The following is a 23,290-nucleotide window of genomic DNA, read 5'->3' as shown; positions in this document are numbered from 1 at the left end:
ACAAAGCCCTTCTAGATTTGCTCTTCACGTCTGCAATTAAGATGGTACTTAACAATTAGAAAGGCATGCATAAGGCCTCATACAAAGATTGGTTGAACTGCGTTAATCTCAGAGGGGTAGACAACATAGTGCTGCAGAAATCTCCATGGAAACCCTCATCTAGAACATTGTGGAATTCTTTGGACATTTATTTCAACACACTTAGACCTCTGTGAACGCTTCTCATCTTCCAGGTTTTTAGGGACTATTTCAATAAGGTTTTTCCTGGCTTTCAATGCAGGCATTGTAAGATTTTTTTTAAATGTGTATACAATGTTCGATTTATTTGTCGATTATTTTTAGGTCAAGACTGGCGTAGGCTGCGCACATGCACAGTCTCGCCAGCGAGACTTTGTCTCAGAGTAACGAGGTTAATGCCCGCCCTCTTCTCCATTGGCTGGACTCCTAAACGTCGGCCAGCCATTGGAGAAGAGGTCTCTGTGACGTTCTGTTTTCGATGTAAGCCCCGTCCTTTTCAGATTGAGGGGCGTGTTTTTTTCGTTTCTTTCTCTCCTCCAGCCAATGGAGAAGAGGGGAGAAAGAAAAACACGCGCCCCAGTCTGAAAAGGACGGGGCTTTCAGACTCCTGCGTGAGCCTACCCAATGCTTGTTACTTTGAGACACGTTGTTTGCTTTCCACTTTCCTTATGTATTTTATTATCAGTGGTGAGCTCTGTTTACTTTAATGTGAATTCAGCGAAGGAATTTTAGTTTCGTGGCAAACTTCATGAAGTTACTTCTTTGGCAAATTTAATGCAAACCGAACGCACATTTTTGTGATGGGATTTAAATTTTTTTTTTATTAAAGTGCTTGATGTTGAGCTGAGATGTCTGTTTACTTAAAAGGAAATCCAGCAAAGTTACATCGTATACTCCCCATTGCTAACTCTTAACTTTGTTGTGTTAAAACACCTCCTCCCTCGGCGTTGTGCCCACGGGCACACACTGTCTGCGAGCTAGTGGGCTTTGTCCGGTGTAACGCTTTGTGGTATTTTAGACGCCAATTGCCTAACAGACATATGTTAGGGTTGCGAAGCCAGAGGTGTGTATCTCAGCAGAAGCAGCAAGCAGGCAGGGCGTGGGAGGAATTTCCATTGGAGACGTGAGAACCCCGAGAGCGCAGTGGTGACTTGTTGAGGATGGTGAGAGACGAGCAGGGCAGGGGGAGGGCTGGTCTTAATAGTAACAATGAAAATAGACCGTTTCATTTATTTTCAGGGTGTTTCAGACAGTAACCTCTTCAGTGTGCCCTGCACGCAGAAACCACACCACAAGATAAATAAATATTGAATGATGTGCTACGGTATGTGTGCAATGTCTCTTCATGCCCAAGTGTGTTGTTTTGTGAGATGATCTCTTATGTATTACAATTTTATGATATGTACTTGTCATGTGTTATTTTATGTAATGTGGTCATGTTACGTTATGTAATGTTACGTTACTATTTTCCGTAATGTGATGTTATGTGCTATTCTGTTATGTTGTCATGTTACATTGTTATATTGTGTTATTCTACCTACGTTACGTTGCGTTACATTATATAACATTGTGTTATGTTTTGCTTATCTTCTAATGTTATATATTATTTTATGTTATGTTGTCATGGTACGTTACAGTAGGTTTTCTTATATTTTTTTATATTGTTTTGTATTACGTTCTTACGTTATATGTTATTTTGTGTAATATTATCATGTTACACTGTTATGTTGCATTGCGTTACGTTGCATTACATTTCGTTGTGTTAACTGATATTATTTTTCTTAACATAAAATGATACATATCATTATAGGATATGTATTGTTGTTTTATGTTATAGTGTGTTATGCTATGTTACTCTTCAGTACGTTATGTTATGGTACCTTATTTTTTTCTATGTGATAGATTCTATCTTGGCGTGGAGTGTGTCTATCGTTTTATGACTCGGTATTTCTTAAAATGGCATCCACCACCACATCCACCACCACCACCTCATCCACCACCACATCCACCACCACCTCATCCACCACCACCTCATCCACCACCACCACCTCCACCACATCCTCCACCACCACATCTACCACCACATAGACCACCACAACCACATCCACCACCTCATTTACCACCACCACATCCACCACCTCATTTACCACCACCACATCCACCACCATCTCATCCACCACCACCTAATCCACCACCACATCATCCACCACCACATCATCCACCACCACCACATCATCCACCACCACCACATCATCCACCACCACCACATCATCCACCACCACCACATCATCCACCACCACCACCACATCATCCACCACCACCACCACATCATCCACTACCACCACCACATCATCCACCACCACATCATCCACCACCACATCATCCACCACCACATCATCCACCACCACATCATCCACCACCACATCATCCACCACCACATCATCCAGCACCACATCCAGCACCACATCCACCACCACATCCACCACCACATCCACCACCACATCATCCACCACCACCTCATCCACCACCACCTCATCCACCACCACATCCACAAACACCACCACATCCTCCACCACCACATCCTCCACCACCACATCCTCCACCACATCCTCCACCACATCCTCCACCACCACATCCACCACTACCACCACCACATCTACCACATCCACCACCTCATCTACCACATCCACCACCTCATTCACCACATCCACCACCACCACATCCACCACCACATCCACCACCACATCCACCACCACCACCACATCCACCACCACCACCACATCCACCACCAACACCACATCCAGCACCACCACATCCTCCACCACCACCACATCCTCCACCACCACATCCACCACCTCATCCGCCACCCCCACATCCGCCACCCCCACATCCGCCACCCCCACATCCGCCACCCCCACATCCGCCACCCCCACATCCGCCACCCCCACATCCGCCACCACCACATCCACCACCCCCACATCCACCACCCCCACATCCGCCACCACATACACCACCACATACACCACATCCACCACCACATACAACACATCCAACACCACATACACCACATCCACCACCACATCCCACATCCGCCACCCCCACATCCGCCACCCCCACATCCGCCACCCCCACATCCGCCACCCCCACATCCGCCACCACCACATCCACCACCCCCACATCCACCACCCCCACATCCACCACCCCCACATCCACCACCCCCACATCCGCCACCACATACACCACCACATACACCACATCCACCACCACATACAACACATCCAACACCACATACACCACATCCACCACCACATCCACCACCACATCCACCACCTCATTCACCACCACCACATCCACCACCACCACATCCACCACCACATCATCCACCACCACCACATCCACCACACCCACCACCACCAATCCACCACACCCACCACCACATCCACCACCACATCCACCACCACATCCACCACCACCTCATCCAAACCCACCACCACATCCACCACCACATACACCACATCCACCACCACATACACCACATCCACCACCACCACATCCACCACCACCACATCTACCACAACCACCACCTCATTCACCACCACCTCATCCACCACCACCTCATCCACCACCACCTCATCCACCACCACCTCATCCACCACCACCTCATCCACCACCACCTCATCCACCACCACCTCAGCCACCACCACCTCAGCCACCACCACCTCAGCCACCACCACCTCATCCACCACCACCTCATCCACCACCACCATATCCACCACTACATCTACCACCACATCTACCACCACATCCACCACCACCTCCACCACCTCCTCATCCACCACCACCTCCTCATCCACCACCACCTCCTCATCCACCACCTCCTCATCCACCACCTCCTCATCCACCACCACCTCATCCACCACCACCTCATCCACCACCACCTCATCCACCACCACCTCATCCACCACCACCACATACACCACATCCACCACCACATCCACCACCACCACATCCACCACCACCTCATTTACCACCACCACATCTACCACATCTACCACATCCACCACCTCATTCACCACATCCACCACCACATCCACCACCACCACATCCACCACCACCACATCCACCACCAGGACCACATCCACCACAACCACCACCACATCCACCACCACCTCATCTACCACAACCACACCCAACACCACCACCTCATCTACCACAACCACATCCACCACTACCACATCCACCAACAACAGCACATCGACCACCACATCTACCACCACATCCTCGTCCACCACATCCACCACCACCACATCCACCATCACCTCATCTACCACCACCACCTCATCTACCACCACCATCTCATCTACCACCACCACCTCTTCTACCACCACCACATCCACCACTACCACATCCACCAACAACTGCACATCGACTACCACATCTACCACCACATCTTCCTCCACCTCATCCACCACATGCACCACCACCACATTCACCACCACCACATTCACCACCACCACATTCACCACCACCTCATCCACCACCACCTCATCATCCACAAAATCCACCACATCCACAAAATCCACCACATCCACCACATCCACAACATCCACCACATCCACAACATCAACCACATCATCCACCACATCCAAAACATCCACCACATCCACAACATCCACCACATCCACAACATCCACCACATCCACAACATCCACCACATCATCCACCACATCCACCACCACCACCACATCCACCACCACCATATCCACCAGCACCACATCCACCACCAGGACCTCATCCACCACAACCACATCCACCACCACATCTACCACCACCACATCTACCACCACCACATCCTCCACCACCACCACATCCACCACATCCCCCACCTCATCCAACACCTCATCATCCACCATCACCTCATCATCCACCACAACCTCATCATCCACCATCACCTCATCATCCACCATCACCTCATCATCCACCATCACCTGATCATCCACCACCACCTCATCATCCACCACCACCTCCACCACATCCTCCTCCACCTCATCCACCACATCCACCACCACATCATCCACCACCACCACATCATCCACCACCACCACCACCACATCATCCACCACCACCACCACATCATCCACCACCACCACCACATCATCCACCACCACCACCACATCATCCACCACCACCACCACATCATCCACCACCACCACCACCACATCATCCACCACCACCACCACATCATCCACCACCACCACCACATCATCCACCACATCATCCACCACCACATCATCCACCACCACATCATCCACCACCACATCATCCACCACCACATCATCCACCACCACATCATCATCCACCACCACATCATCATCCACCACATCATCCACCACCACATCCACCACATCCACCTCATCCACCACCACCTCATCCACCACCACCTCATCCACCACCACCTCATCCACCACCACCTCATCCACCACCACATCATCCACCACCACATCATCCACCACCACATCCACAAACACCACCACATCATCCACCACCACATCATCCACCACCACATCATCATCCACCACCACATCATCCACCACCACATCATCCACCACCACATCATCCACCACCACATCATCCACCACCACATCCACCACCACATCCACCACCACATCCACCACCACCTCATCCACCACCACCTCATCCACCACCACCTCATCCACCACCACCTCATCCACCACCACCTCATCCACCACCACATCCACAAACACCACCACATCCACCACCACATCCACCACATCCTCCACCACCACATCCACCACATCCTCCACCACCACATCCACCACATCCTCCACCACCACATCCACCACATCCTCCACCACCACATCCTCCACCACCACATCCACCACCACATCCACCACCACATCCACCACTACCACCACCACATCTACCACATCCGCCACCTCATCTACCACATCCACCACCTCATTCACCACCTCATTCACCACATCCACCACCTCATCCACCACCACATCCACCACATCCACCACATCCACCACCACCACATCCACCACCACCACATCCACCACCACCACATCCACCACCACCACCACATCCACCACCACCACCACATCCACCACCAACACCACATCCAGCACCACCACATCCACCACATCCTCCACCACCACATCCTCCACCACCACCACATCCTCCACCACCACATCCACCACCTCATCCGCCACCCCACATCTGCCACCCCCACATCCGCCACCACCACATCCACCAGCCCCACATCCGCCACCACATACACCACCACATACACCACCACCACATACACCACATCCACCACCACATACACCACATCCACCACCACATACAACACATCCACCACCACATCCACCACATCCGCCACATCCACCACCTCATCCGCCACATCCACCACCACCACATCCACCACCACATCCACCACCACATCCACCACCACCACCACATCCACCACCACCACACCCACCACCACCACATCCACCACACCCACCACCACATCCACCACCACATCCACCACATCCACCACATCCACCACATCCACCACCACATCCACCACCACCACCTCATCCAAACCCACCACCACATACACCACATCCACCACCACATACACCACATCCACCACCACATACACCACATCCACCACGACATACACCACATCCACCACCACATACACTACATCCACCACCACCACATCCACCACCACCACATCTACCACAACCACCACCTCATTCACCACCACCACATACACCACCTCATCCACCACCACCTCATCCACCACCACCTCATCCACCACCACCTCATTCACCACCACCTCAGCCACCACCACCTCAGCCACCACCACCTCATCCACCACCACCTCATCCACCACCACCACCTCATCCACCACCACCTCATCCACCACCACCACATCCACCACTACATCTACCACCACATCTACCACCACATCCACCACCACCTCCACCACCTCCTCATCCACCACCACCTCATCCACCACCACCACAACCACCGCATCCACCACCACATACACCACATCCACCACCACATACACCACATCCACCACCACCACCACCTCATTCACCACCACCACATCTACCACATCCACCACCTCATTCACCACATCCACCACCACCACATCCACCACCACCACATCCACCACCAGGACCACATCCACCACAACCACCACCACCACCACCACATCCACCACCACCTCATCTACCACAACCACACCCACCACCACCACCTCATCTACCACAACCACATCCACCACTACCACATCCACCAACAACAGCACATCGACCACCACATCTACCACCACATCCTCCTCCACCTCATCCACCACATCCACCACCACCACATCCACCACCACCTCAACTACCACCACCACCTCATCTACCACCACCACCTCATCTACCACCACCATCTCATCTACCACCACCATCTCATCTACCACCACCACTTCTTCTACCACCACCACATCCACCACTACCACATCCACCACTACCACATCCACCAGCAACTGCACATCGACTACCACATCTACCACCACATCTTCCTCCACCTCATCCACCACATGCACCACCACCACATCCACCACCACATCCTCCACCACCACCACATCCATCACCAAACCCACCACCCCACATCCGCCACCCCCACATCCACCACCCCCACATCCACCACCCCCACATCCACCACCCCCACATCCGCCACCACCACATCCGCCACCACCACATCCGCCACCACCACATCCACTACATCTACCACCACCACATCCACCACCACCACATCCACCACCACCACATCCACCACCTCCACCACCACCACATCCACCACCTCCACCACCACCACATACACCACCACCACCACATCCACCACCACATCCACCACCACATCATTCACCACCACATCCACCACCACCACATTCAACACCACCTCATCCACCACCACCACATCCACAAAATCCACCACATCCACAAAATCCACCACATCCACAAAATCCACCACATCCACAAAATCCACCACATCCACCACATCCACAACATCCACAACATCCACAACATCAACCACATCCACAACATCCACCACATCCAAAACATCCACCACATCCACAACATCCACAACATCCACCATATCATCCACCACATCCACCACCACCACCACATCCACCACCACATCCACCACCACCATATCCACCACCAGCACCACATCCACCACATCCTCCACCACCACCACATCCACCACCAGGACCTCATCCACCACAACCACATCCACAACCACCAAAACATCTACCACCACCACATCTACCACCACCACATCCACCACCACCACATCCACCACATCCACCACCACCACATCCACCACCTCATCCAACACCTCATCATCCACCATCACCTCATCATCCACCACAACCTCATCATCCACCACAACCTCATCATCCACCACAACCTCATCATCCACCATCACCTCATCATCCACCATCACCTCATCATCCACCATCACCTCATCATCCACCATCACCTCATCATCCACCACCACCTCATCATCCACCACCACCTCATCATCCACCATCACCTCCACCACATCCACTACAGCCACCACCACCACATCCACCTCATTCACCACCACATCCACCACCACCACCTGATCCACCACCACACCTACCAGCAACACCACACCTACCACCAACACCACATCCACCACCACCACAACATCCTCCTCCACCACCACATCCTCCACCACCACATCCTCCACCACCACCACATCCACCAGATCCACTACCACCACATCCATGTGTGTGTGGCTGTGTGTGTGTGTGTGTGTGTGTGTGTAAATGCAAATGTAATAGGTCTCACATTTGCGAGAGATTAAGCTATTGGCATTTTGAATGACAATGCCATTTTTTTATCTGTTTTCAAAACCAACACATAAATAAAAAAATTGTCATTTACAATTCCTATAGCTCCAACTTTTGCAAAGGCGAGACCATTGCAGTGCAAATGCTTGTTTGTTGTTATAGTAGGTCTTTTGATGGCATTTTATAAACCCCTATTAGCCACCTAGTATGTGCTATCTATCTTTCAGTTCTCGATCAGACTACTTGTTCTTTATGCTTTTTTCTTACCTGTTCTTTCCTTGTCTTTCTCCTTTTCGTCTTCTTTTCTTCTGTTTCTTTTGTTTTATCTTCTTGGTTTACATAAAACTTAAAATAATAATTATTGTTGAATCTTGTTAAGTTTATATGTCCTAATGTATCATTAGACCTTATGTTTAGTTTGTAAATTTTTCCAAACATGTCAGATTCTGGTTCATTCCGTCATATGGAAAACTTAATAAAGTATTTGAAATTAAAAAGTTTATTAAATGTATGAAATCATCCATGACTGATAGAACGCTATCGTAGAGAAAGCATGTTTTATTTTTAGCCCTAAACATGAACAACCTCTTGCATACCGGCTCTCGGTGTAATATCAATGTGTATGTTTATTTCTATGAAACACAGATAGTGTTCAATCTTCCATAATATTCACCTGAGACACCAACTTTTTGAAAATACATTTTTAAATCTTAATCTACCCACTACAGAAGGTTTACTTTCTCAGATCAAGTTAAATAGTGGGATAGTGCTCTCTGCTATGCAATTTGAGTATGCTGATTGATTCAAATATATTTGAACTTGACCCTCTCTTACAGGGTCACACCAAATATTTTGCCTTCATTCCCTTCCTCTGCTGAACCTGTTTTTACTGGCGTTTACGACTGCGCACTTTTTTACATTTTAACACGCCGTAGACTTCACCATCTGCTTCACCGGATCGGGTGACCAGATGCAACACAATCAAAGATGGCTGAGAGCCATGACCCTACGAATAGGGTCCCACAATAATTAGTAGCTGCATATTCTGATTACTCGTCTGCATCACAGGATAAGGAATCTGCTTCATGAGGAAACTTTAATTAACCCCTTGCATGCTCGTGACGGAACCATTCCATCACGAGCCACAGTGGTGCTGTGCTGATGACGGAATGGTTCCGTCACGGCCCAGCCGCCGCGCCTGCGCTGCAGTGAATTCGCGCCTGCGCGGCGCGTTCTATGGAGCGAGCAAGGCCGCGACGGAAACATTCCGTCACAAGCACAGCGCCACCGGGGGGCCGCGCGGCACTGCCATGCTCGTGACGGAACCACTCCGTAACGAGCATGGCAGTGCCGCGCGGCCCCCCTAGTGCCGCGGCGGAATTACCGCCGCGGCCAAGGGGTTAAATGGAATTCTGGTCTCTGTTACCTTTGAGACCATCTACTACTATTTACCTTTGGCACGTCTTACAACCGACAATAAAGACCGTAATCATAGGAATTCAGCCCTGAAGAAGTTGGCTAGGCTAAGACTCTGTAACAAGGACAATAAATCCTGGAATCACACAGAGCAGTGGGACAGTGTTTCTTTCCTACACTCATTACTGTACTAACTTAAATCTGTATACCATTAGCGTGTGCAGGGGACCTTGGAGTTCTTTGTCTGTGGTTTACCACAATCTAGGGAGAGGGATGGCTCATCCTACTCTTTTGCACAACACTTTCGCCTAAGTTCACCCCATAATATTTGAGTACTGCCTTAGTGCGCCTTCACCCCACCACAACAACCACCAGGCGTGCCGTGTCCTTGGTGATGAACCTAAATCAAAGTGGTTTCACACAACCAAGACTGAATAGTATGCTAGAGGTCGAGAGTATTACTCTGCTGCTCTCAGTACCTGTGTCTATTTGTGAATGGGAAACCTGGTCGACATGTTTCGTGCTGGAAGAAAGGTCCCTAATGGATCCTGGTGCGCTTCGTCAGGACCGTGCAGTGTGATTTGGTGCATAAAAATACAGATAAAATAGGAGCAGGGAAATAAACACCCTATATTCCTATGGTACCGCTATTAAGTCTCTGAATGATTTAAAGTACTCATGGGAACATCTCAGTGGTGTTCCTATTATTACCCCTTCACAAGAAGGGAGTGCCTCAATGGCGGGTCCCCGCGGTCTAGAGGAAGGGGGTCTGAGATTGCCCCTTCTCACTGGCATGGAACCTGCCCTGTCGCTGGGTGACTGCCGGACCCTGGAGACTGGATGATAGCGTTGGACTTGCAAGACGCTTATTTTCACATCTCCCTCCTGTCGGCTCACAGGCGTAACCTACGGTTCACGGTAGGCCACAAGCACTCTGTTTACCTTGCTCCCCTTTGGCCTCACCAGCGCCCCTCGGTTGTTCACGAAAGTGATGGTGGTGGTTGCAGCTCATCTGCACAGATAAGGGGTTCCAGTCTTCCCCTATCTCGATAACTGGCTGTTGAAGGCGGGCTCTCCCCAGGCTGTCGTCTCCCACCTCCAGACTACGGCCGACCTTGTGCATTCGCTGCGGTTCTCCAACAACATGCCGAAGTCACACCCGATTCCCTCTCAGAAGCTCCTCTTCATTGGAGCGGTTCTGGACACAACGCAGTTTCTGGTGTATCCTCCCGAACTGCGTACCCTAAACCCTTGGTGTGCTTTGCTTCCTTTTTCAGCGTTCTTCTTCCTGCTCGGTGTCTGTTCTGTGTTCTTGCCCAGCGGATCCATGCAGGCTCTTCCTTCATGCGGTGTTCGTCGTCTCTGGTCAGGTCTGCTTGTGCCACCGGCTCTTATATGGTGCGAGCTTTATTGGTGCCCTGTTTGGGCCGTGGCCTTTTTGCTGCTATGAGCCCCTGAACTTTTCATACTGGTCTACCTGAGGTATGTGCTTCTTTTGTGTGGTTCCAGTGTCCACACGGTATGCATAGGTACCTATCGGTATGCTTGAATGCCTTCCGGTCTTCGCTCCTGTTTTTTGGCGCCTGTACTACTGGTCATCGGCTCTTTCGCATGTTGTGACAGACCGTTTAAGTCCTGGCGTGTCTTGTGCCTTCGTACTGCTAGGACCTTCTGGCCGTAGATTGGCATCCCGCCAATACTGTCTCTTGTGTCTTACTGGTACAGGTTTAAACAGGGTTCCTTTTCACTGTTGTACATATTGGGCCGGTGTGTGATAACTCTGTCATACCAGTTGCTGTCTCTTGAGGCTTTGCTGCAGTCTGGACGCTGCATTCAGTGGATCTCTCAAACCCTCGGTTCAGCTCCGCTTCTTGCGAACGTGTATCCTCCCTTTTTACTCCAGCATATCTAGTGTATGAGTTCTTCTACATATGTTTGCTGGGTGAGGGTCAGCCTTTTGCCACTGCTGCTCCACCTGCCTTGCAGGCAAAAGTTCCAAAGTGCTTTTTTCCATGGTCCATCTTTTTTTTCTCCAAGTTATGGACTTTCACTTCGCCACAGCCATTCTGGCTCTGTGTTTTCCTTTTATGAACCCCATATACAAAAAGGATTTTGTAAGCGCTGTTCTTGACAGCTTCTGGTGCCTTTGCCTCCCATTGTTTTCCGCTCTCTTTAGAGCTTCATGGTTGGGTAACATTACTGTCCTCACTATGGTTTGTCCCTGGTTGGCGGTGCTGTTTTGGTCACCTTCTGGACAACTGAATTCTCTCCGGAACTTGGTGGGGTTCCATTGCAGACCCGCCTCCTCCATGGGTATGGCTTTGGTTTCTGATAGATACTTCTGCCAGTGGATTCCTCACCTTGTGAATATCCCCCTTGCGTCAGCAACGTTCGGAAGGTGAGGAATCCACAGGCAGATACTGTATCTACCAGAAAAAGTGTTACCAAAGGTAAGTAACTTGTTCATCTATTCTAAATTAAGAAATTTACGGCTAGACGTCTCCATCAGATGGACGAGTTACTTACCTTCGGTAATGATGTATCTGGTAGAGACATAGTCTAGCCACAGATTCCTTAATGCCCGCCCATCCTCCTCGTTCTGCGAGGACCTTTTCAGGTTTGGGCTTTCTATACTCACCTCCCTTAGGGTGGCTTGCTCTTTTGCCCTTTCTCAAGATTAGGCGGTATGTTCATAGGTCATGTGTTCTTTTAAGTCCTTGGCCTGGATTGTACGGTGTGACATCTATTCACATTTTTCCCACCGTCCTGCCCGCCCCCCTCTCCCCCTTTTATCCATTGCCTTGTGTTTTTTGCCACCCTGCGGCCTTTTGCTTCAGATCTATTCGCTCTCTACATTTATGGGTCATTTATTAGGGTTGCGACGTCTCTTTCTGGTGACGTCTTGTGGTGAGCTATTCTTAAATCTTGTGTTCCGGACTTGTTCTCCTTCATGGTTTTACTTCTGGATGCGGACTTCTTCCTCTGACTTAACCGTTGCTCTTGCAGGGTTGCTTTTCAGAGCGCTGCTCTGTCTCACCTGTCGATTTCTTCCTAATTTTTCATCATTTTTGCACACTGTTCCCATATTCTCACAGTTTATTGGTGGTGGCTCCGTGTTCTGATGCGGAAAAGTTTCTGTGACGAAAACTGACGTCAGCACGCCGGGAGGGGCATATATGGCTCCGCTGATGTCATATCCGTTGACGAAGTCAGGGAGGAGCCAGGCGGCGCCCCTAGGTGCTGCTGCAGAAAGTTTTCTGGATCCAGTCTCACGCCTGGGGATATTCTAAGTTAAGGAATCTGTGGCTAGACTGTCTCTACCAGATACATTGTTACCAAAAGTAAGTAACTCGTCCTTTACTTTTCACAAATGTTATTAAACACTGCAACCTGATGATGGGGTATATTTCAAATGTGTGAATCTGTGAAGGAGCACAATAGAGCTGTAGTGTTGGTGAGCAACAGATTTCTTACCATAGACTAGAAATAATGCCTGAAGTCATTTTTCTTTTTCCTGTTTTTGTCTTAAGTGCCATGGCCAATCATGCAGGCCCGAAACTTCCCGTAATTGTGAAGAATCTCATCCCCGCTATTAGTAGCCTTAATGAATGTCAGAGGATCACTGCCACTGCTTTCTTTGCTGAGGTAAGACTATAAGTTGATTTAATACTTTTTATAGCCATCCTCATATGACACCTCACATTTGAACCTGTTCTCTGCTTTTTAAATTCCTCTGTTGTCTGTGCCATTCGATTTTGATATTCAATATTGTTGGATTATCTGCAAGTATCATTCCTTCAGCTTTTCAAACAGACACTACTTGTGGCTTCATCCCTTGCAGTGTTATCCATGTCGTTTGTTATATATATATATATATAGAGCATTCTGAGGTTATGTGTATAGTACCCTATTCCATCTGTTTACTCCGTTAGCTTAGGCATTACCAAATGCTGCCTCCCTTCAGTAACGATCTACGTACTAGGAAATGTTGTTTTCATAATATTGGTAAATTGATGCAGGATTTTGAACAAGGGCATGATGAAAATAGATATCTGTGGAATGCTGATTCTCTATATATTGTACTAAAACAAAGTACACTATGTCGTGAGTCCAGTGGGTCCCCACTTGGTTTATTTTTTTTTGTGTTTAAATTTTTTTTATTGGGTTTCATCTATCAAATATCATGACAATAGATCTCAATACATTACGACATTCGTACATCAAATAGGTAAAATGCAGGTCTTATGATCATAGGTTGCATTCCTCGATACGTCAAGAGCTTCGTGTGCCCAGTGTTCGACCTGACTTGGAGATATCATGGTGCGTTGGATAGGCTATAGCGTGTTACCTATCAGTAAATGGTGGTAGGTGTGGCACATACCACACTGTCAGTCCTCTCATGGCAGTATGTCTCGGTCAGGTGTGGGCTGCCCGGGTCCCCACTTGGTTTATGGAGGGTAAAGTAGATAATACTTTAGGACACTAGCTTAGTATATGGTGCACACTTATTTAAGTGGTGCACCTTGCACTATTCCAGGCAACGCTTATGGTGGTTTTAGTAGTCTCAAAGTGGTAGCTGTGGAGAGCAGCTTATGGCTTATCTTGAAGGAGTGTTAAGCAGCTTGTTTTAACAGTTTAATCAGTAGTGTAAGGTAAATGAAAAAGAACCACACAGTGTTTATATAAAAGTACTTCTATTTGTTCCACAACACTCTGGGGATTTTAATTATCATTGGGATTGAATACCTAGAGATTGTACCTCTAGCAGGTTTGAGGAAGCCATGACCATCCTGGGACTGCACCATATCGGGGGGCGCCCCACTCATGAGAAAGGTCACATCTTGGACCTTATCTGGACCACGTCATCAGCCACATTATGTACTGATTGCAGACTATGTAGCTTGTCTGACCCCCTCTTGGTCAGTCTTTCACTCCCTGTAGACAGCTTCCCCAAACATCTACCTACAGGATGGAGGGTGGTACGGAATTGGCATAAGATTGAAGACGTCCAGCTGAGGGAAGTGCTGAACTGGACAATACATCTTGGAACTCAGTTTAGGGAACCAGATTTGATGTATGAAGAATGTTTACATCAGCTAAAGCTAGCCATTGATGAGGTGGCTTCTGCCTGCATGGAAAGAATAGCAAATAGTAGAAAGGGGACCCCATGGTACATGCAAGAATTGAGAGGGGAAAAACAAGATCTCCGTCAATGTGAGATATTTTGTCAAACTTTCTGACCCTGAATTAAAGGATGCTTACAAAGCAAAGTTGGCCCGCTATAAAGCCTCCATTATTAGAGCTAAATCTGCGCACTATGAAGCTTGGATTAACGAGGCAACAGACACTCAGAAGGAGAATTTTAACGTACTCAGAGAGCTGCATTGTCTGAAAGAGCCAAGGACCGTCACCAGTCAGGTTGACTGTGACAAGATGCAGGATTTCTTTTTACCTACGATCGAAGATATTATTACAGACATAGGTAATATGAGCATTATCCCCTGCCCATTGTCAGTGGAGGACTCGCTGGAATTTCAGGGTACTGCTCTTTCGGTTCAGAACTCAAGCAGAGGTGCACCACACATCAAAATTCAAACAAAAAGAACAATTATACAGTCCATATTCAATAAAGAGGTTCTTCAATTTCTCTCTTATTCCATTTCCAGTGGAATAAAAAATGGAGACACGTTTTTATGACTCTTCGCACAATAGAGTCGACGACTTTCGTCCTAGTAAAGGACTTCTTCAGGGCACTAAGCATTGTTTGTTTATTCATTGCTGCCATGTCCCTCGGTACTCTGACTGTCTGTGACAGCCTCATTTCGGCTGTTGTTTTCCTCTTCATTCAATATTTTAACCAACTTACAAGATATTAGTATCAGTACGTTTCCTCCGCTCTGATGTACTATGGGTAATCGTGGAGGCTGATATTGTTCATGCTCATCTTTAACCAGTTGGAGCTGCTTACTCTACCTGTAGGCCTTCTCGCATAACTTTGAGATTATCAATTGCCAGACTTGGATGCGAGCCTAATCGGAACACATCACTGCGGTGTTTGAAAATCCTTATGTTGGGATCCTCCCAGTAGCCATCAGCTGTTCGTGGTCTAGATACAGAGGGCTCACATTTTAGACATAATATAATACCTGACGGGGAACAGTTTATAATCAACAAAGCCTGCGATTCACTAGCCTTTGGATGGGTTTGACCCACCCAATACTTAGTGCCCTGAAGAAGTCCTGTACTAGGACGAAACGCATCGGCTGTATTGTGTGAAGAGTCATAAAAACTTGTCCATTTTTTAATCCATTGGAAATGGAATAAAAAGAGAGAAATTAAAGAACGTCTTTATTGGATACCAACTTTATAATTGTTCTTCTTGTTTGAATTTTGATGTGTGGTGCACCTGTGCTTGTGTTCTGAACTTTTAGGTTCCCAAGGGAACGAGCATTGTGACGGTGGGTGCGATTCAGTGTGCACACTGACCCCAGTAAGCATAGACTGGCTAAGATTGGTGGAGGGATAGCAGGTTAGGTGCTGTAGCTAGACGGTTCCACTGTCAGGTTCGCCTGTTTACGTATTGCTTTTTCAGTGTTCCCTTTGCTCGAACCACATGATTTAGCCCATATTGTGGCCAAATTAAAATCAGGGTCACCTGAGGCCCCCTGTCCACCGTAGTGGTTCAAAACCATCATCCCGGTGATAGAGGATGAGGTGTTATCCATATTAAATCTGTCTTTGGCTACAGGAAGGGTATCACAGAAGTTTAAGGAAGCCCTGGTGATCCCGTTGTTGAAGAAGGCCGGGGCAGACGCCAAGATTCTCAAAAACTTTAGACCCATTTCCAGACTTCCCTTACTGACAAAAGTCCTTGAACAACACGTTCTCAGAGTCCTCTCGTCTTTTGTTGAACAACATCGGCTATTACACACTCGGCATGCCGGTTTCAGAGCACACAACAGCACTGAGTAGGTGATGCTCTCAGTGCTGGATGACCTACGACTTGCAGCCGATAAGAAGATCCCCTCAGCCCTTATCCTATTGGACCTCTCAGCCACATTCGATACGGTGAATCACGTGCAGTTGTTGGCCCGTGTCCGGCGGCTGGGAGTTACTGGGACCGTCCTCCAATGGATTACCTCCTTTCTGGTGAACCGGTCTGAGAGTCCAATTAGGAGATCATATGTCGAAGTGAGGCAATTTACAAGGGGGGGTCCCACAGGGCTCCGCATTGTCCCCTCTACTTTTCAACATTTACCTTCAGCCCCTGATAGATGCATTGGCCAGAACAGATTGTCAGGTGTTTAACTATGATGACGATACTCAACTAATTGTGCGAATTGACAACTCTCCTGATTCACAGCGTAACGTCCAGAACATCCTCTGGTTTACCATGAACTGGATGACCTCTAATTCGATGAAGGTAAATCCAGATCAAACAGAAGTGATTGCCCTCACTTCCGGGATCTCGCCCTGGTCCGATCTTTTTTGGCCCCAAGAGCTGGGTACCACCCCAATGCCGGTGCCAGCAGTGAGGAGTTTGGGTACAAAGCTAGACACTGGATTAACCGTAAATATCCAGGTATCTGCTGTCGTGGGGAGCTGCGTTGGCCTGATGTGGCAACTTCGGAAATTAGCGACCTTGCTGTCTTCTTCCACCTTACAGACGGTTGTGACGACAATAATCCTGTCATGCCTAGACTATGGTAATGCAGTCTACACTGGGCTTCCCGAAAAACTCCTGGGGAAGTTCCAAGTGGTTATGAATGACGCAGCAAGGCTGATGTGTGAACTGCATAGAAGAGCCCATGCTACCCCCCTCCTGCAGCAGCTACACTGGCTTCCCATCAAGCAAAGGGTTACATTCAAGGGGTTGTGCATTGCACACAAGTCCCAGTTCGGAGAGGCACCCAAATACATCAAAGACCGCTTGAGGCCTTATGTACCCGGACGCTCTCTTTGGTCATCAGAGTCCGGCCTGTTAGTTTGTCCACATTTTAACAGAATAACTTTAGGGGGCCGGGCATTTTCAGTTACCGTCCCCCAGAGTTGGAACATACTACCAGACGGTATGTGTGGGGAAACTAGGTTACTACCGTTCCAGAGGAAACTTAAAACCCTCCTGTTCAGGAAGGTGTTTGGACAAGCTGTGTGTGAAGTATAGTAGTGCGGAAAGAATCCTGGACCTTCTATTCATGTTACAGTGCTTAGAGACCTCCTGGTGATTGGCACTCAATAAATAAAATATAACATAACTAACTCATTGGTATATCCCCTACCCTTGCATATCAACACAATACACAGGAATACTTCAAATGCAATCAGGACGAAATCACAGCACAAAATGAAGGGGGAGACCACACCATATACTAAGAAAGTGGAATGCTGAGGATGGGAGTTGGAATAGAAGACCCAGAGGAGCCGGGGAAACAAGGAACCCCCGCCACCCCCAAAGGTAAGTACCCACAAATGCCACGGAGGCTGTGTGCAGAGGCGAAACACAGCTGCATGTCCAATAGAAGTCAATGGAAAAGTTCTGTTGTAGTTTTAGAGAAGAACCCTTCCCGGAGGACCCACAAAAAAACCCTTTGGATGACAGAAGGTTGGAGAGCCACTCCTCCGGCGGATGCCCCAAGAACCAGGTTACCTACACCAGGTAAGCCGGGTACATGGGTTGAAGTAACGTTGGAACCTGCCGTAGACTTCAACAGAAGGCTTTGATGAATATGCCTCTGGAGATTATTTCAAAGGAGTCCGGTGGAATCCAAGGGTGGATTCTGGGAGTGATAAACCTGCAAGCAGAGGGGACAGAGTCTATGCTACTCGCTGGAGCCCAAGAGGCACGGAATCACTGTGCCCACTCATGTCAGGAGGTCCGGTACAGTCAGCAGTGACAATGTTGCTGAAGCTGTGAGGACCCAGACGATGTTGAGGAAGACCAGGAACTATGTACGAGCTGTCCCGTGTCCTTGACTAGGTGGTCGGTGTCCGGCGGGAGCACCAACAAACCTTCGTAGCCGCAACGGGCGTATAAGAAGAAAAAGGAGCAACATTGGGACCAGCAAGGTCCAATGGACTCACCCACACTAGGAGAGTCAGAGCAGGCACCGAGCAAGCAGGGGAACCCAGTGAAGCAGTAGAATACCCTCAGGAGGACCCAAAGGCCAAAGCCACTGGAGCCGCAGGATGACCTTGGCCCGCTCACCAAAGATGAAGGCCCACGGTGCAGAGGATGTGGTGAGGATCCTGATCTTGGAGGGCAGAGGTGCTGGTGGCTGGAGCTTCTTGTAGCCTGAAGAACTCTGGAGTGCAGAGCCAACAACAGATCAAGCAAGTCAACGCGGTGCACAGGAATTTGGTCCCAGCGGTTCTGCCGAGGGATACTCGCTTCAATCCTGCAGAGGACAGGTCAGGCCTAGAGGGAGTTGCAGAACCACCACCTGTGTTGCTGAACCTTCGGGAAATCCGTAGGACAACAAGATCAGCAGAACAGGCAGCCCATTGCCTGCAGATGCAGGGGAGTTACTCCTTCACTCCAAGGGATATTTCTTTGAGTGTCCTTCATGCCCACAGGTCTGTTGAAGAACCTAGATGAAGCACAAATACAGACAACAAAAAAGACTTGAACAACAGCGAGACCAGGAGCAGCAGAAGTCTTCCTTTGTGCAGTCTCAGTTCCAAATGAAGTCCAAGTGTCCAGACGGTTGAAGAGGGGCGTAGTTTTAGGTTTGAATCCTGTTCCACGACGGATCGAAGGACCCATCCATACGTAAGCCCTTAAGTACACTAAGGAAAAGGTTGGAACAACTCGGGTCCCTCACAGAGGGGGGCTGGACAGAGGGGAGTATACTCATATATCCTTTGTCCAGTTTTGCGCCAGAGGAGAAGCAAAGGGCTCCCTGCACTGGCTCAGACTGGAGTATGCACGAAAGGCACGAAATGTGCCCTTCAAAGCAGTTTGGTGACGCTTGCAAGCTCCCCCAACCCAATACACTAAGCTCTGTCTTGGAGGTGGTCACACCCCCCTGTGACAGAAAACCTATTGTTCTTCCTTTCCCCTTCTTGAGCTCAGCTCAGCAGCAGAAGGGCAGAACTGTGCCTGTGGTCAGCAGCAGCACTAGCTTGCTTATAGACCCTGAAAAGCTTTTACCAGGAGTACAGTCAGGGTGTTCCCCAAGGAGCCCCCTAATACATGAATTATACTTCCTACAGTGGAATCAGTGTTGGAGTATGAGTCCAACATGTTGGATACCAAACATGACCAGGTTCGGTACATTTACTATATAGTTAAACATCTCATAATGACTGATGTCCACTATATGTATTAAAATGGCTGACTGCACTTACAAAGCCTGTAGAATCGACTCCGGGGTTTGTAGGGTTGTCCTGCTCAAGCAGGGGCACTCTCACACGTATAACCAAGCACCCTGCTTTCAGTTTTGACTCATAGGTTAAAAGTGTACTGACCTCCGATATAAAAATATGTATATCTGTTTTGAGAGGTGCAAGCACCAACTCGCACAATAGCAGGCCTGTAGTCACAGATTAAGTGGACTCCCATGGGTGCCACAATACATACTGCAGCCCATGAGAGACCCCTGGTACCCATGCCCTGGGTTCCTTAGTACCATATACTAGCAGCTTATAAGGATACTCCAGTAGCCAGTTGTACAAAAGTACTTACCAGAACAAATTTAGGGGAGAAAGCACAGTTACTGGGGTCCTGATTAGCACGATCCCAGCAAACTAGGTGAAAAACACAGACACCAGGCAAAAAGTGGGGGTAACCATAAAAGCAGATTCGACTTTCCTACGGGGGGACAGTAGAGCCATCGTGGATCTGGGGACTTCTTAATTATGAATGTCCAGCCTATGTTCTCGGGATTGCTTTTCTGTTCACTTACAATCCTTAAGAAGGTCTTGGACATTGCAGGGTCATATCTGTCACAAGCAGATATGTCCACACATGCTGTATTGTGCACCGTGCCTTCAGGCTGTAAGGTCTGCTATAGGGGGGGCTTATCTAAATCTCTTACAACGTCTTTAAGCATGGCACTCTGGGCCGTGTGCCTTGTCTACTCCTCGGTTTTGTCCCCACCAAGACACACAGCTTGCAATAGCAATTTGCATGATCTTGATGTAGGGGTCCCTATGGTGGCACACTTCGCCCTGCAGCCCTAGTGACCTTCGTCTGTCTCAATGCCCCAGGTATCAGGTACCATTTACTAGGGACTTACATGATGGCTGAAGAGGCACTTTCATACACCAGCCAAGGCTTCTTTGTGTCTAGTCTGGACACCACTGCCGTAGGAAAGCTGCCTGCACTCCAAGGGATAAAGCACCGAGATCCACGTGCAAAATGGCCTTGCTGTCTTTTTTGTCCCTTCTCTGCTGAATTGACAGAGAACCGTGAACGTTTTGACCCACAGGGATCAGCCAGCCACTACCGTCTGCACCTGAGCTCCACAGTCCAGGGCAGTGACTCCTGACTGAGTCTCCTTAGCCTAGGCGTCCTTACAGCCTGAGACCACCCTTTTGGTTCACCTGGACTTGTCCCCAAGTCCATCCTTGCAGCCTTTGTTTTCAGCTCCCTATTGACTTCAATAGTGTAGCATTCCTAGGCTTCCGTTCTGAGCAGCACCTCTGCAACCCAGGGCAAGTAACCCAAAACTGCGGGTGGTTCTTTGCACCTTGGCCTCCTTGCACCTTAAGTCCCACAGGGCAACCCCAAAATGTTTTTCCTCCCATATGAATACTTTACCGCGTTTGAAGCTCGTACCTCAAAAACATTATTTGAGTATTTTTGCTATTAATTGGTAAAATCAATATCTCCAAAAGTTATTCTAAAAATCTTGGTGTCTAAAATCTTTTATTTTTATAAAATGGTCTTGTATTTCCTATTAGGTGTGTGCATTATCTATTGACTGTGTGTGTACAACAAATGCTTTACACTCCCCTCTGATAAGCCTAAACTGCTCGACCATATTACCACAAATGGAGTACCTGGGATTATTGAAGTAAGCCCCGTAAACTACATGAGGGTCTTCTGGCTTCCTACATTTTGGTGTCTCAAGGGTGGGGTACGAGACTTGCATGTGCTGATACCACCTGGTCAATATTTGGTTCCACTAGGAAATCCACAATTGACATATGCTTTGAAACATTTGTTTTTAATTTCATATTTTTTTTCGAAATTTGATGATTCATTGCTATCTCATGGAGACATCTACCGGCAGATTCCTTATCTTTGAATTTCCCAAGCGTCATACTGGATCTGGGAGATTTTTCTTCAAGCTATAACCCTGCACTCCAGAAGGTGGCGTCAGTCGGCTCCGCTTCACTTTGTCTGCGCCTTTGTGATGTCTGTGTTAGACACCAGCTTGGCGCTCTGACATCAGTGCTTTCTGCGCACATGTCACTTTTTGACAGGATTTTATCAATGTTTTGCCGACCCTTTTTTTTTTTTCAAAACCAGGTTTTATTGACATTTCAAAAATAGATTGCAGAGACATGTACAGCACTCCAGACACTGGAAGGCTGTAAGCATATAAACATGAATCACAGTTGCAGCAATCAGCATATAAGGCAGGATAAAATTGGGACATTAACTACCCGGATCCCCCCCTCCCATCCGTAACAACCCCCCACCCGGTTCCCACCCCCACCCCGTTCACGATGGTCACCAGGATCTAAACAAAGTAATCTGCACAAAGATGGTAATGCGCTCTCATTCCCGTCCCGGCACTCATGATAGTTGATCCGCCATTGTGTCCTGCTGCGGCGTCGGCTCTAGCCACAACCCCCTGTACTCTGCCCACCTCTTCCAGATTTTATAGTGTTTGCTGGGGCAGCCACGGGCCTCAAATACAGGACGTTCTAGTCCCATACAGTAGTCCATACCTCTTTTCCAGACCTCAATCGGGGGAGCCCCAGGGTTTTTCCAGGCCCGGGCCACATCCCGCT

General features: G+C 48.7%; 1 protein-coding gene across 5 annotated transcripts in view; it reads left to right on the top strand.

Annotated features, from left to right (window-relative positions):
* Positions 1-23,290, top strand: part of MROH1 (maestro heat like repeat family member 1) — a 2,054,050-nt gene that overhangs the window by 1,678,477 nt on the left and 352,283 nt on the right. For all 5 annotated transcript variants that reach the window (XM_078686516.1, XM_078686513.1, XM_078686514.1 and 2 more), the window contains one exon: positions 13,858-13,972. In XM_078686516.1, the coding sequence (XP_078542642.1) occupies positions 13,858-13,972 (115 nt within the window). The remainder of the gene's footprint in view (positions 1-13,857; positions 13,973-23,290) is intronic.

This window comes from Lissotriton helveticus, chromosome 4_1 (assembly GCF_964261635.1).
Source record: "Lissotriton helveticus chromosome 4_1, aLisHel1.1, whole genome shotgun sequence".
Taxonomy (NCBI): domain Eukaryota; kingdom Metazoa; phylum Chordata; class Amphibia; order Caudata; family Salamandridae; genus Lissotriton; species Lissotriton helveticus.
Note: the sequence above shows the minus strand (reverse complement) of the source record. Positions and strands in the feature narration are given on the sequence as shown.